The sequence below is a fragment of the Trachemys scripta genome, chromosome 1 (genome assembly GCF_013100865.1).
Source record: "Trachemys scripta elegans isolate TJP31775 chromosome 1, CAS_Tse_1.0, whole genome shotgun sequence".
NCBI classification, from domain to species: Eukaryota; Metazoa; Chordata; order Testudines; family Emydidae; genus Trachemys; species Trachemys scripta.
This window is the reverse complement of record NC_048298.1, coordinates 152,502,667-152,516,237: the sequence shown is the minus strand read 5'-3', so window position 1 is coordinate 152,516,237 and position 13,571 is coordinate 152,502,667. Positions and strand designations below refer to the sequence as shown.

At 46.3% G+C, this 13,571-nt stretch overlaps 1 protein-coding gene across 1 annotated transcript in view; it reads right to left on the bottom strand.

The window, feature by feature from the left end:
• The window catches only part of ADGRG7 (adhesion G protein-coupled receptor G7), a 60,812-nt gene extending 53,295 nt beyond the window's left edge, over positions 1-7,517 (bottom strand). Inside the window, exon 1 of the mRNA XM_034790133.1 lies at positions 7,379-7,517. Coding sequence (XP_034646024.1) covers positions 7,379-7,490 — 112 coding nt within the window. The 5' untranslated portion in view covers positions 7,491-7,517. The remainder of the gene's footprint in view (positions 1-7,378) is intronic.
• Positions 7,518-13,571: the final 6,054 nt, after the last annotated feature.

Below are 13,571 nucleotides of genomic sequence, written 5' to 3'. Positions count from 1 at the left end.
ATTGGTTCCTAGATCTCAAGTTAACTCCCCTAACTTCAGTGGCGTCACTCTAGATTTACAGTGGTGTAACTGACAGCAGAACTAAACCCACTGTCTTCTTTTAACCTGCAACTAGAAGAGCAATCCGAAGGAGCAGCTCGGGGAGCTCTACCATCAAAGTCATATAACAAGAATTAGCTGCCTGCAACTGGTTTTTAACTTGTATCTTCCAGGACAATGTAATCAGGTCCATCAGAGTATACGAAAGGGAAGTGTAGGGCACAGATAGGGAATCAGCTGGTTTGTTTTATCACAGACACCTGGTAGTACCTACTATAAAGGAGGCTGTAAAACGTTCCATGAATACCCTTTATTTTCACATTCAGTTTTGGAGCTATAAATTCCCACACCTAGACTCTGGCTAAAGAGATATTTTTTTATTCAGGCATTTGAGTACAATCCCTGCATTTATCTTTGAGTCATGGGAGACTGGGAAAAGAAAAATCCAATTTTTTCCAACGAAAACAATTCTAGACACACATTTTTAACAGTGCCACAAGAAAAATGGAGAGCACAACACCTGGCATGAACAGAGCCCTCACTGAGGAATAGGCTTTGCTCAATAATAAACATGATAAAGTAATTGAAAAATCACTTTGATGCATGCTCATGTAACAAACACACAGTGGCCACATGTGTAAAGCTACCTGGAGCACCAGTTGGAATCAAACTGAGAAACCGTAGCACCACCACCGCCTACCATTAAGCTAGAGGAGTAATTCCTTCGGGACTGAGTAAGTAGCAAGCTGTTGCAGTCTTAGGATATGTCAACATTCAGCTGGGAGGTGTGAGTCCCAACTTGTGAAGATGTACCTGCATTAGCTCTGCTGAAGGTAGTGCCTCAAAGTAGCACTGTGCCCACGGCAGCCCAGGTGGCTGCTTAGGCTAGCCACCCCAAGTATAATTCCATCCAACCTCCTGCATTCCTGCATGGGTAGCTGCCGCCTACACTGCTGCGGAGACACTGCATTCTTGGGTACTAGCTCAAGCCAAGCTAGCACAGGAATGTTGACACATGGTGTAAATCACACTTCCCAATTGAAATGTAGATATACCCCTTGATACATCTACATTGCAATAAAAGAACTGCCGCATGGCCACGGCTGGCCTGGGTAACCTGACTCCAGCTTGTGGAGCTTGGACTGCAGGGCTAAAAATGGCAGTGTAGACATTCAGGCTTCAGCTAGAGCAGAGGTGGGCAAACTACGGCCCGCGGGCCACATTCTGCCCGTGGGACCGTCCTGCCCGGCCCCCGAGCTAGCCCCCGGCCCCTCCCCTGCGGTCACCCCGCAGCCTCAGCTCGCTCGCTCCGCCGGCGCAATGCTCTGGGGCTGTGAGCTCCGGGGGCAGCGCAGCTGCAGAGCCCGGCCTGACCCAGTGCTCTGTGCTGTGCGGCGGTGGCAGCGTGTCCTGGCTCCAGCTGGGCGGCACGGCTGTAGCATCACCATCCTCTGGTGCTTCAGGCAGTGCGGTAAGGGGGTAGGGAGCAGGGGGGGTTGGGGTGGTGGTCAGGGGGCGGGGGTGTGGATAGGGGTTGGGGTGGTCAGGGGGGAACAGGGGGTTGAATGGGGGCAGGGGTCCCGGGGGGGGCAGTCAGGAAGGAGGGGGGGGTTGGATGGGGCAGCTGGGGGCAGTCAGGGGCAGGGGTTTCGGGGGTAGTCAGGGGACAGGGAGAAGGGGTGGTTGGATGGGGCAGGGATCCCGGGTGGGCCGTCAGGAATGAGAGGAGGGGTTGGATGGGGCAGCGGAGGTCCGGGGGCGGTCAGGGGACAGGGAGCGGGGGTGTGTGGATGGAGCAGGGGTCCCAGAGGGGCCGTCAGGGAACGGGGGGATTGGATGGGGCAGGAGTCCCGGGAGGAGAGGGGGAACAGATAGGAGGTGGGGGCTGGGCCACGACCCCCTCCCCTAACTGGCCCTCCATACAATTTACGAAACCCAATGCGGCCCTCAGGCCAAAAAGTTTGCCCTCCCCTGGGCTAGAGCCTGGGCTCTGAACCCCATGAGTGGGGGTGACTCTCAAAACCCAGGCTCCAGCCCAAAGCAGAACAGTTACGCTGCTATTTTTAGACCCACCCCAGCCCGAGCCCCACAAGCCTGAGTCAATTGACCTGGGCTCTGAGGCTTGGTGGAACTTTTTTTTTATTACATTGTGGACATAAGAGGCTAGCCATGAGTGAGATACATGGACACACATACGTACTAAATCAGTATATTATACTCAGCAGGCTAATGAATGCACCAGTTCAGAACATGTTCTGTGAATTGCCAAGTGTATCACTTCTGATCATGCTAGCATTTTTAGCAAAACCTAATAAAACCATGTCCCATTTATAACATGAACATATATTCTCCGAGTGCCTGACCAGTCAGGCAAAGAGCCTACTGCTACTCTTACAATCTTGCTGAGAGAGTGTGCCCAAAGGATTATTCATTAAAATCCTACCAAAAAAAAAAAAAAAAGAGAGAGAGAGAGACAACATCAGGCATGGAAGAAAAATCACAGATCACAGAAATTTCAGGACGCTCCACAGTATTTGTTGCATTCTGTGAAGTTCTAAAAACTTTAAGCTTTCTTTAAAAATAACTGTCCTTTTTTTCTTTATAAAGACAAAGCTGTCCATGTGGACAGTTATTCTGAGGCAGGTTAGTGTGGGGTAGATTTACACCCAGCTTGCCGTGAACAAAATGTTTGTGCAGACAAGCCCTCAGATGTGTCGTACCCAGATGTCCATGAGGAATATGGAACACTGTCTTTTTTTTAGTACAACTCAATGCATCTGTGTAGTGAGTCTACTAGCCATCACGTTAACCATTAAATCCAGATTGCCTCTTCCATGGAAAAACCTGCAGGAGGGAAGGAAAACTTGTCCAGGATCTGAATAATTTCATTGGCACTGAGGAGCTTGATTCCCCCACAACATGTCATGCAATGAGCAGTGGGGTTAGCCTTCAGAATCTGTACATTTTAGGGCACCTGCTGGAGGCCAGGGACCTCTGCCTTTCCATTCATTTTCTCCTTTTGCTCTCCCTGGCTCCCAAGCAGCAAGGCTCTAGTACAGGGATTCTCAAACTGGGGGTCGGGACCCCTCAGGGGGTCATGAGGTTATTACATGGGGGGTCGCGAGCTGTCAACCTCCACCCCGAACCCTGCTTTGCATCCAGCATTTATAATGGTGTTACATATATTAAAAAGTGTTTTTAATTTATAAGGGGGGGGTCACATTCAGAAGCTTGCTATGTGAAAGGGGTCACCAGTACAAAAGTTTGAGAACCACCGCTTTAGTAGACAAAGAACCCAGTCAGGCTCTTCTCAGAAGTCAGTGCAGCCTCAGGCTGTATTGAAGTTGTGAACAGATTCCCCTCAGTGTTGGTGAAGGATCCCTGTTCATCCCAGCCCCACTCAGCCATTCCTGGTTTATCCCAGCCTATAGAACCCCAACCCTGTTAAGGGGTCTCTCTGAGGTGCAGTGGTAGAAGGAGGTTCCATAGATTCATAGAAGGGGCAGGAACAGAGGGTAGACCCGCACACAGATCTAGGGTGCATAGTGCAGGCCTACTTGAGGTTGTGTTAGTCATAAATTGTAAAAAGGAATGAAAAAAGATAAGGCTGACATTCCAGCCTGAAATCAAACCATTTTAAAACAAAACAAGAAAATCACAAGGCCATGATGACAAAAGCTCAGCTTCTGCACAAACATAGCTCCCATGCAGCGTCAACCAGGCAGCCAAGAGCAGAAGCTAGCACAGAGTGTCTGCCTTAGTTTAGAATTTTCAAACATATTTAATTCTGCGTCAAAATCTTAATCCCACAAATTCTGCCAAATCCAAGATGGGGACTATAGCCGTATTTGTTGCTGTCTAGTTTCAACCCTGCTTCGCTGCTCTGTTCATGTGATTAGAATTTCCTGTCTCCAAATTCACCATTTTGCATGCATTTCTCTTTTTAAACTCTTTTATTTTGAGGGAAGGGAACCAGTACCCTCTTCAGACATAAAATACTCCAGTATTGCCAAGCCCAAGTGTTCAAAAATCATAAAACAGGCCCCCAAAATCATGACATTGGCTTAAAAATCATGAAATTTAAAAAATAATAATTTGGGGTTCTTTTGATTTGCCTTTTGAGCCTTTAGGGTTCACATTTTCAACCTTTTCTCCTAACTGATGATGCCTAGAATCTTAATTTTTCTTTTTAATGAAAGCTAAGATTCTCATATAATCACAATTTCATGAGCTGCAGTTCTCAAAAAAACATCAACTTCCATGAGAGTTGGCAATACTGAAACTCCCAGACAAGGTTTTAAAAACCAGGGGTTCTTGACCTTTTTCTTTCTGAGGCCCCCCAACATGCTATAAAAATTCCACAGTCCATCTGTGCCACAGCTGTTTTTCTGCATATAAAAGTCAGGGCTGGCGTTATGGGGTAGCAAGCAGGGCAATTGCCTGGAGCCCCATGCCACAGGGGGCCCCGTGAAACTAAGTTGCTCAGTCTTCGGCTTCAGCCCAGGGTGGCAGTGCTTGGAGCCCTGAGCTTCAGCCCCAGGATGTGGGGCTTTGGCTCTGTGCCCTGGGCCCCAGCAAGTCTAATGCCAGCCCTGCTTGGCGGGCCCCCTGAAACCTGCTTGCAGCCCTCCAATGGGCTCCGGAGCCCTGGTTGAGAATTACTGCTTTAAACTATATGTAGCATGCCCAAGTCCCATAGCAAATAGGAATTAAAGCCTTGTCTATGCTTGAGATTAGCCCTGCTCCATTTCAGCCCTTTGTTGCCAGCAGCTAGTGTTGCTGTACTGGTGCAAACCCTAAGTTTAGGGAGTGGAAAAAGAAGCCTGGTTTGTATTAGTTACTCCAATTTCCAGCAGGAGTTAGGTGCAGCAATGCAAATTGCAGCTTTTCTTATCTACACTTGGGGTTTGCACTAGTGCAGCTACACCAGATGCTGGCCACAAATAGCTGAATTCCAAATAAAACAAAGCCACAAGCACACAAAAGAGTTCCTTACCCTGATAAATTAAGGCGATTATGATGTTGTACTTTCAGCTTCCTGAGTGACATCCAAGAAATACAGAATAGTTAAATTCATAGAGGCTGATAATACTTGACGAAGGTTAATCAACTGGTATATAATTACATGCCAACTCTTGTTCTTAGGCATTTCCACTCCCCATTGACACTTCAGTGGGTAATTCTCATGAAAATTTCCTTATTGAATATTTCCTTATTGAACATTGAAAATTTCCTTATTGAACATTTTCATAGGTTTCCTAGAAGGCTGGTATCTGCAGATCACATTTTTGTCCTTTTCTATTAAGGCACCAAGCAATGTCTGATTCTTTCTATTTGTATCAACTTTTGAATAAGGGCTCACACATTATTTTTTGCATAATGTCACTGTACAACACAACATGCTTGCACCAAAAAGCATAAGTACACATACACATATGGGCCTGATTTTCTTGGCCACATGTGCCCATGTGTGTGTGTGGGTATACATACATCTATTCATTCTTATATATTCAACAAAATCTAAAAATGTCATGGAAGATTTTATAGAAAAATCAAATAGTGTAACAAATAGCTATTACAAAGCATATATTTTATTTAAATGTGATATATATTATGTATACTATATGTTACTGCAGCCTTATGAAACTTTATTTGTCCACTTGCCCAAGGCATGTGTGTTGTTTTTTTGGGGTGCTGATGGTGGGGGTTTGTTTTTGTTTGTTTTTAGAGGACAGAAATACAGTCAAGTTAAATATCAATCAGGGCTTGGAAACTTTCCTAATAATTCTGCAAGGCTATTTTATAGGAATTAAATATAGCGTAAATGCACTGCAAACAAAATACTCTGTATGTGAACATTGCATATGAATAAAGTTAAAAGAAAGTTTAAAGTACCTCTTTCAATGTTATGACAACAACACAAGTTGGATGAGGTAATATATTTTATTGGACCACTTCTGTTGGTGAGAGAAGGTATGCCTACACTTAAAACGCTACAGCCAGGCACTCAGATTCCATAGAATTCGCTTTGAGGAGAATGTCCGGGATACACCTTAACACACTTAAAACCACCTTCACCAGACAAGGACACCCCACCAGAGAAGTAGATCCAGGGGCGACTAATTCTTCCTAAAAGTGGAGGGGCACAAGGCCCCACACCCACAGTGGCCTCACCCCTTCCCATCCTCTTCCCCCCAGGTCCCACCCCCCTGGCCAAGTCAGAAGCTAGAGCTGGGCTGGGGAGCCTGGGCCCCTCCACATACCCTAGGTGGGGGAGCCCAAGAGCAGCCCCCAGACTATGTCCCTGATTCCCAGGCCCCCCACCCAGGGCAGGTGGAGGGTCTGTGGCTCCCCACAGCTGCCCACGCAGCTCTTACCCAGACCCATCTCTGGCTGCCAGCCTGGCCTGGGGGTGGGGCCGAAGAGCCACAGCTGGGCCAGGGTAAGAGCCATTCAGGTAGCTGTGGGGAGCCATGGACCCTCCATCTGCCCAGGACTGCTCTTGGGCCCCTCACCCAGGGCAGGTGGAGGGTCCACAGCTCCCCTCAGCTGCCCAGGCTCCCCAGGCCACTCTTACCCATGTGGGCTCCAGTTTCCGGCCTGGCCAGGGGGCAAGAAGAGGGGCAGGGGGCCGAGCCAGTGGCGAAAAGTGGATGGGCCAGGCCCGTCCGCTTTCAAAAGTGGGAGGGGTAGGGCCTCTTGGCTCCCCCATTCCAGTGCCCCTGAGTAGATCGCATCATCGAATGGGCCACACAAATACCCAAAGAGAAACTACTTCAATATGGAAGTAACACCTCTCGCACCCCCTCGCACCCCCCACATGGAGCTGGCCCAAGCCACTCACCCAAGGGCCCCACCCCCATGAAGCTGGGGTCGCTGGAACCCTGCCTATCTCCCCCATGAGGCTGGGGTCGTTGGAACCCAGCCTGCCCCCTCACCCCATGAGCCCTGCCTCCCCCTCTACACGGGGCTGGCATCGCTGCTCACACCCCACAGATTCCTCTGCACAGCACCCCACTTTTTTGACAAAAGTTGGCATTTGATCAGTTGGCAAGAGCAAACAGGACAAATGCCCACTTTTGACAAAAATGTTGGGGCCACTAGGACAGGGCTTAAAAAAGGGACTGTCCTGTCCAAAACAGTACATATGGTCATCCTAGCAATAAAAAGTATTACCTCACCCACCTTGTGTCTCTAATATCCTGGGACCAACACAGGATGATGAAAACAATGATGAGAAGAGACATTCCTGCTCAAGAAGCTGATGGCACTAAGAACTCAGTCAGTATTAATTATATTATTTTGTAAACTGGATAAAGCAGAAAGATATTTTTATTACCTGTTTTATACCTGAGGACAAGCTGCCAAATGCATAATATCCAAAGCACTGCAGTCACTATCCCAAAAATAATCACAATCAACGCTCTCCTGTCCCAGCGGATTGAAGGCATCTTGTGTATGCACTAAACATGCCCCACTATAAAATAATACTATCAACTCACTTCCTTGTGATGGATAAACTATTAACTATTTTTCTCACTTTCAAGTTTAAAAATTTAACCCTCTCAGTCCCATTTAAAGGAAGTTTTGACATGCAAAACCAGAGATAAGGTGGGTGAGGTAATATCATTTATTGGAACAACTTCTGTTGGTGAGAGAGACTAACTTTTGAGCTCTTTGAAAAGCTCGAAAGCTTGTCTCTCTTCCCAACAGAAGTGGGTCCAATAAAGATTTTACCTCACCCACCTTGTCTTTCTAATATCCTGGGACCTACATGGCTACAGCAACACTGCAGAAATCTAGTGTCTTTATTTAAACCATTATTTTGAGTGCCCTACAAAGTTATGGATTTACGTTTCAAGGCTCGTCTTCTGAAAATGTGCAGGTTTCCTTTGAGGATGAGGACTGAGAGATCAGATATGAAGTGATTGTTTTGTGAAAAGTGTTCACCCAGGGGTGATATGGTGTTTTTGTCTTTTATCATTTTTCTATGTGAGTTCATTTATGGCTTATTACAACAATCTGTAACCCACTAACCCTCACCTTTTTTTTTGTCCTATGACTGCGGGGGCAGGGAGGGGTGTTAACGGGCCACTTTACCTTGAATAGTCCCTTAGAATATGTGTTAACTACTTATGCTAAACAATCTGTTCCACCTTAACAATGAGGAGTCCAGTGGCACCTTAAAGACTAACAGATTTATTTGGGCATAAGCTTTCGTGGGTAAAAAACCCACTTCTTCAATCCATTGTTTTTGTGGATATAGACTAACATGGCTACCCCCCCTTCCACCTTGTAGTTAGCTGTGACAATCTGAGTACCTTTTCCAAAAACAGCTCTATGTCAGCTCAAAAGCTTGTCTCTCTCACCCACAGAAGTTGGTCCAATAAAAGATGTTACCTCAACCACCTTGTCTCGCTAATATCCTGGGACCTACATGGCTACAACACCCCTGCAGCCAAAACCAGGTCATATAAGCAAACCTTTCGAGCATTCTCCATCTGATCGGCATCTCACTTTTCTGCTGTTTTCCTGGCATTAAGTCTTATGGGCTCTCTGTGTTACAGGCAGGGGAAAGGAAGGGGAGGCTGGATAAACAGAAAAGGACAAGGAAAGAGGGGTGCCATTTAGGGAGGGTGGGGGGCACCTCCAGTTTCATACCACATTCAAGTGAAATTTGCAGCAGGAGGAAAGATACTGCTCCTCCTCCGCCCTGCTCCACAGCCGTCTGCAGCCACCCTGCTTCTGACCCTCCCTCTCCCCCCGCCATGGAGCCTGCTGGCTACACTGCTTGTGGACAGGGAGTTTGCATCTGGATCTGCTGTGATGTCGGGGTGTACCTGGTCTCTGCTGAGCTGGGGGATGAAGGGGGGACAAGGAGCCTATCTGGGCTGCTGCCTCTGGGTCAGGAGTGGGAGCTGCAGTTGCTGCTGTACTGAACAAGCTTTCAGGCTCCTGTTTGCTTGGCTTAAAGAGACAGCATGCTGACACGCTCAGGCGCACACACAGTTTCCCACACACGCAGTCTAGGGTGACCAGACACCAAGTGTGAAAAATCGGGACGGGGGTGGGGGGTAATAGGATCCTATATAAGAAAAAGACCCCAAAATCGGGACTGTGCCTATAAAATCGGGACATCTGGTCACCCTAACACAGTCTCCCACACACATTGCCTTCAACAAACACACACATACTCTCTCTCACACACACACTAAGGGCTGGTCTACACTGGCAATTTACAGCGCTGCAATTTTCTCGCTCAGGGGGGTGAAAAAACACCCCCCTGAGCGCAGCAAGTTTCAGCCGCACTCCCAGCGCTGGTAGCTACGCCCCTTGTGGCGATGCTTTTTTTAGACGGTGCTTTTTTTAGAGCACTGTGTGCTGCGACCACACAAGGCACGTTAAAGCGATGCCAGTGTAGACTAGCCCTTATATTCTTCCTCTTCTTGTTGTTCTTACTTCTTGGTACTTCCTGTCAAAATGGACAGTGCACATATATTCGCTGTATTTTTATTCTTTCAAAGTTCGTAAAGGATTACAGTACTGTTATTTTAATTTTTTGACTGGACTGTGCATTTCATAATTTTATTTCTCTTTTATGCTTAAATTTAATTATTTGAGTAGTGAGTTCTAAAATGCCTAACCTGCCCTGGCCAGTCATTATCATTATTACTTTTATTACCATATTATGCTTTGTCATTCATTATTTAAAGTGGGACAATACAATCAAATAATAGTATCCTTCTAGAATATACATTTACCTTGTTCACACCTTAGCAGTGACAATTTCAAAAAAAGTTAGCTGAACACATAATTTTAGGCACTGTACACATAAAGGTTGCTTATTTTCAAATTGTATTTTTAATTGAATCTGTCAAATAACTTAAAATTCGTACAAAAATAAATGTGGTTCCAAGTCTGATACTGTAATGGGTTGAATTCACCTCTCATGAGCGCCCCCTAGTCAAGTGAATGCGTGCCTGCTGTTTTTTCAATTTCTTCTGCTCATGTTGCCCCCTGTTGGCCGCTGCCCTCATCAGGTGGGTTTCCGGTGACTCAACCCTTCAGCCTAGTCACATGCAGTCTGTGTGCAAAACAAACAAACCCCTTCCGGGCTATAAATCCAAAATATCCCCAGTGTCCTGCAGCCCTTCCTGGGCTCAGTCTTCTAACAGTCCAACAGGGCCCCTTGCAGTACCCTCGGTTGGTGTGTCCTTCTCTGCAGCCCTCCCTTGGGTCAGTCCTTAACCAGTCCAACGGGGCCCATCATGGCACTCTCACTTGGTCCGGCTAGGTTGCATCACATCATCAACAAGTATCACAACTAAAATTTGGGTAAGTATGGTAGGTGCTGTGAGGAGTCCTGGCTCCTCTCCCCTGGATGAAGGTAGGGAGTGTTCTCTCCTCCCCCTGCCCCTTTTATATCTCCTCTGTCATATAACAAAATGGGGGGAAGAGAGGAAGGAAAATGGCCTGGGTAGAAAAAATGGTTAGAGTCTGGAAATGGAGGCAAGAAGTGGACTGGGGGAGAGTAGCAAGTGGATATTAGGTGGAAGGGGATGAGGGAAGAAAAGAGATTTTCTTTCTCTTCTCTTCTCCATTCTCTGGGTATGTCTACACTGTGAAGTTGTCAACAAAACTTTTGTCTTTTACAGGTACTTAAAAAAGCTCCCCCGCGAAAGACAAAAGTTTTGCTGACGCAAGTGGCAGTGTGAATGCGGCTTTGTCGGCAAGAGTGCTCTCCTGCCTACAAAGCTAATGCCACTCGCAGGATTGGAAGTATTTTGTCAGCAAGAGCGTTTACACATGCTGACTTTTAGCGACAAAACTGTGTCAACACAGCCTTGTTGCTAAAAGCTGCATGGTGTAGACAAGCCCTCATCCTTCCCCAATCAATCAATGTCCTTGCCAAACACCGCCAATTAATTTTGCCACCCCCAAATAGGAATTAATTAACCCCATACACATCAAATAATTTTGCCCCCAATTAATTGCTCTGTTTTCTATCCACACACACACTGATTTCACCTTGCCCTTCTCCCACCCTCCACAAACCCTGTCATCAGGGATGCCCTCGCAGACACCCCACGCCCCACACTCATACCTCTCCCCAGATGCCAATGCAGCTCCATCAGTATTGGGCTCCTGCTTCTTCCTTCGCTGCTCTCTCAGCTCCTGGCAGCATGAGGTTGAGTGGGGTTGGGTGGGTGCAGCAGGAAGTCTCTCACCTCTCTCCTAAGCACGTAGATGGCAGGAAGGAGTTTCTGCGTGCTGTCTCTCACATGCACACACATATACACACTCTCTTTCTCTCCCCCAGGTCCCTGAGCTGCCTGGACTAGTTGGAGCGAAGGAGCTGCAGAGCCAGGTGAGGAGCATCTGCAGAGGGAACTCTGCCTGCTCTATGCACTGAGAGAGGAAGAAGAAACCCCTCAGTATGTGGAGCAGCTCCCGTTGTCTTACCTCAGGAGGCCAGGAATTGGGGAAAGGCAGCTCATTGAAGGTGATTTTCCCAGGGACTGATGGGTTCCCCCTTCCCCAGGGCTATAAATGGTCTCAAAAAGTGGTTGGTCCATCATAATCTGGTTGCAGCAGCTTCAGTAACAGTATTTAAATTTCAGCCCTTGCCACCTGGCTCCATTTTTAAATTTTTTGGCCTCTTGTGGAACCCCTCCCCCTTCTCCCTCCAAGTACTGCTGACCTTCCTGTCAGAGGGTCTGAGAACCCACACGGTGTGGGGGAAACCCCTAGAGTGGACAGCTCTACCAGATTAGAGCATTCAGTAAGAATTATGTAAAGGTTAAATGGTCCAACACCAAGTCTCTGGGCTAAGACAAACAAGTTTGTTTACATTGACGGGAGATACTGCTGCCTGTTTCTTATTTATAATGTCACCTGAAAGTGAGAACAGGGTTCTCATGGCACTTTTGTAGCCGGAATTGCAAGGTATTTACATGTCAGATTTGCTAAACATTCATATGCCCTTTCATGCTTCAACCACCATTCCAGAGGACATGCTTCCATGCTGATGATGCTCATTAAAAAAATAATGCGTCAATTAAATTTGTGACTGTACTCCTTGGGGGGAGAATTGTATGTCTCCTGCTCTGTTTTAACCCCATTCTGCATATATTTCACGTTACAGCTGTCTCAGATGATGACCAAGCACATGTTCATTTTAAGAACACTTTCACAGCAGATTTAACAAAATGCAAAATGAGATCAAACTAGCTAGAGACATAAAGGGTAACGAGCAAACATTCTACAAATACATTAGAAGCAAGAGGAAGACCAAGGACAGGGTAGGCCCGTTACTCAATGGGAGTGGAGGGGGAGAGAAATAATAACAGAAAATGTGGAAATGGCAGAGGTGCTTAATGACTTCTTTGTTTCAATTTTCACCAAGAAGGTTGGTGGTGATTGGACATCTCACGTAGTGAATGCCAGTGAAAATGAGGTAATCACAAGAGGCTAAAATAGGGAAAGAACAAGTTAAAAATTACTTGAACAAATTAGATGTCTTCAAGTCAGCAAGGCCTGATGAAATGCATCTTAGAATACTCAAGGAGCTGACTGAAGAGATATCTGTGCCATTAGTGATTATTTTTGAAAAGTTACGGAAGACGGGAGAGATTCCAGAAGACTGGAAAAGGACAAATATAGTGCCCATCTATAAAAAGGGAAATAAGGACATTACAGGGAATTGCAGACCAGTCGGCTTAACTTCTGTACCCAGAAAGATAATGGAGCAAATAATTAATCAATCAATTTGCAAACATCTAGACGATATTAAGGTGATAAGTCACAATCTGCATGGATTTGTCAAAAACAAATTGTGTCAAACCAACCTGATAACTTTTTTTGACAAGGTAACAAGCCTTGTGGATAGGGGGGAAGTAGTAGATGTGGTATATCTTGACTTTACTACAGCTTTTGATACTGTCTCGCATGACCTTCTTATAAACAAACTAGGGAAATGCAACCTAGATGGAGCTACTATAAGGTGGGTGCAAAACTGGTTGGAACACTGTTCCCAGAGAGTAGTTATCAGTGGTTCACAGTCATGCTGGAAGGACATAATGAGTGGGGTCCTGCAGGGATCAGTTCTGGGTCCGGTTCTGTTCCATATCTTAATCAATGATTTAGATAATGGCATACAGAGTCCACTTGTAAAGTTTGCGGACGATACCAAGCTGGGAGGGGTTGCAAGTGCTTTGGAGGATAGGATTATAATTCAAAATGATCTGGACAAACTGGAGAAACGGTCTGAAGTAAATAGGATGAAATTCAACAATGACAAATGCAAAGTACTCCACTTAGGAAGGAACAATCAGTTGCACACATGGGAAATGGGAAATGACTGCCTAGGAAGGAGTACTGCAGAAAGGGATCTGGGGGTCATAGTAAATACACAAGCTAAATATGAGTCAAAAGTGTAACACTATTGCAAAAAAAGCAAACATCATTCTGGGATGTATTAGCAGGAGTGTTGTAAGCAAAACACGAGAAGTAATTCTTCCACTCTACTCCAT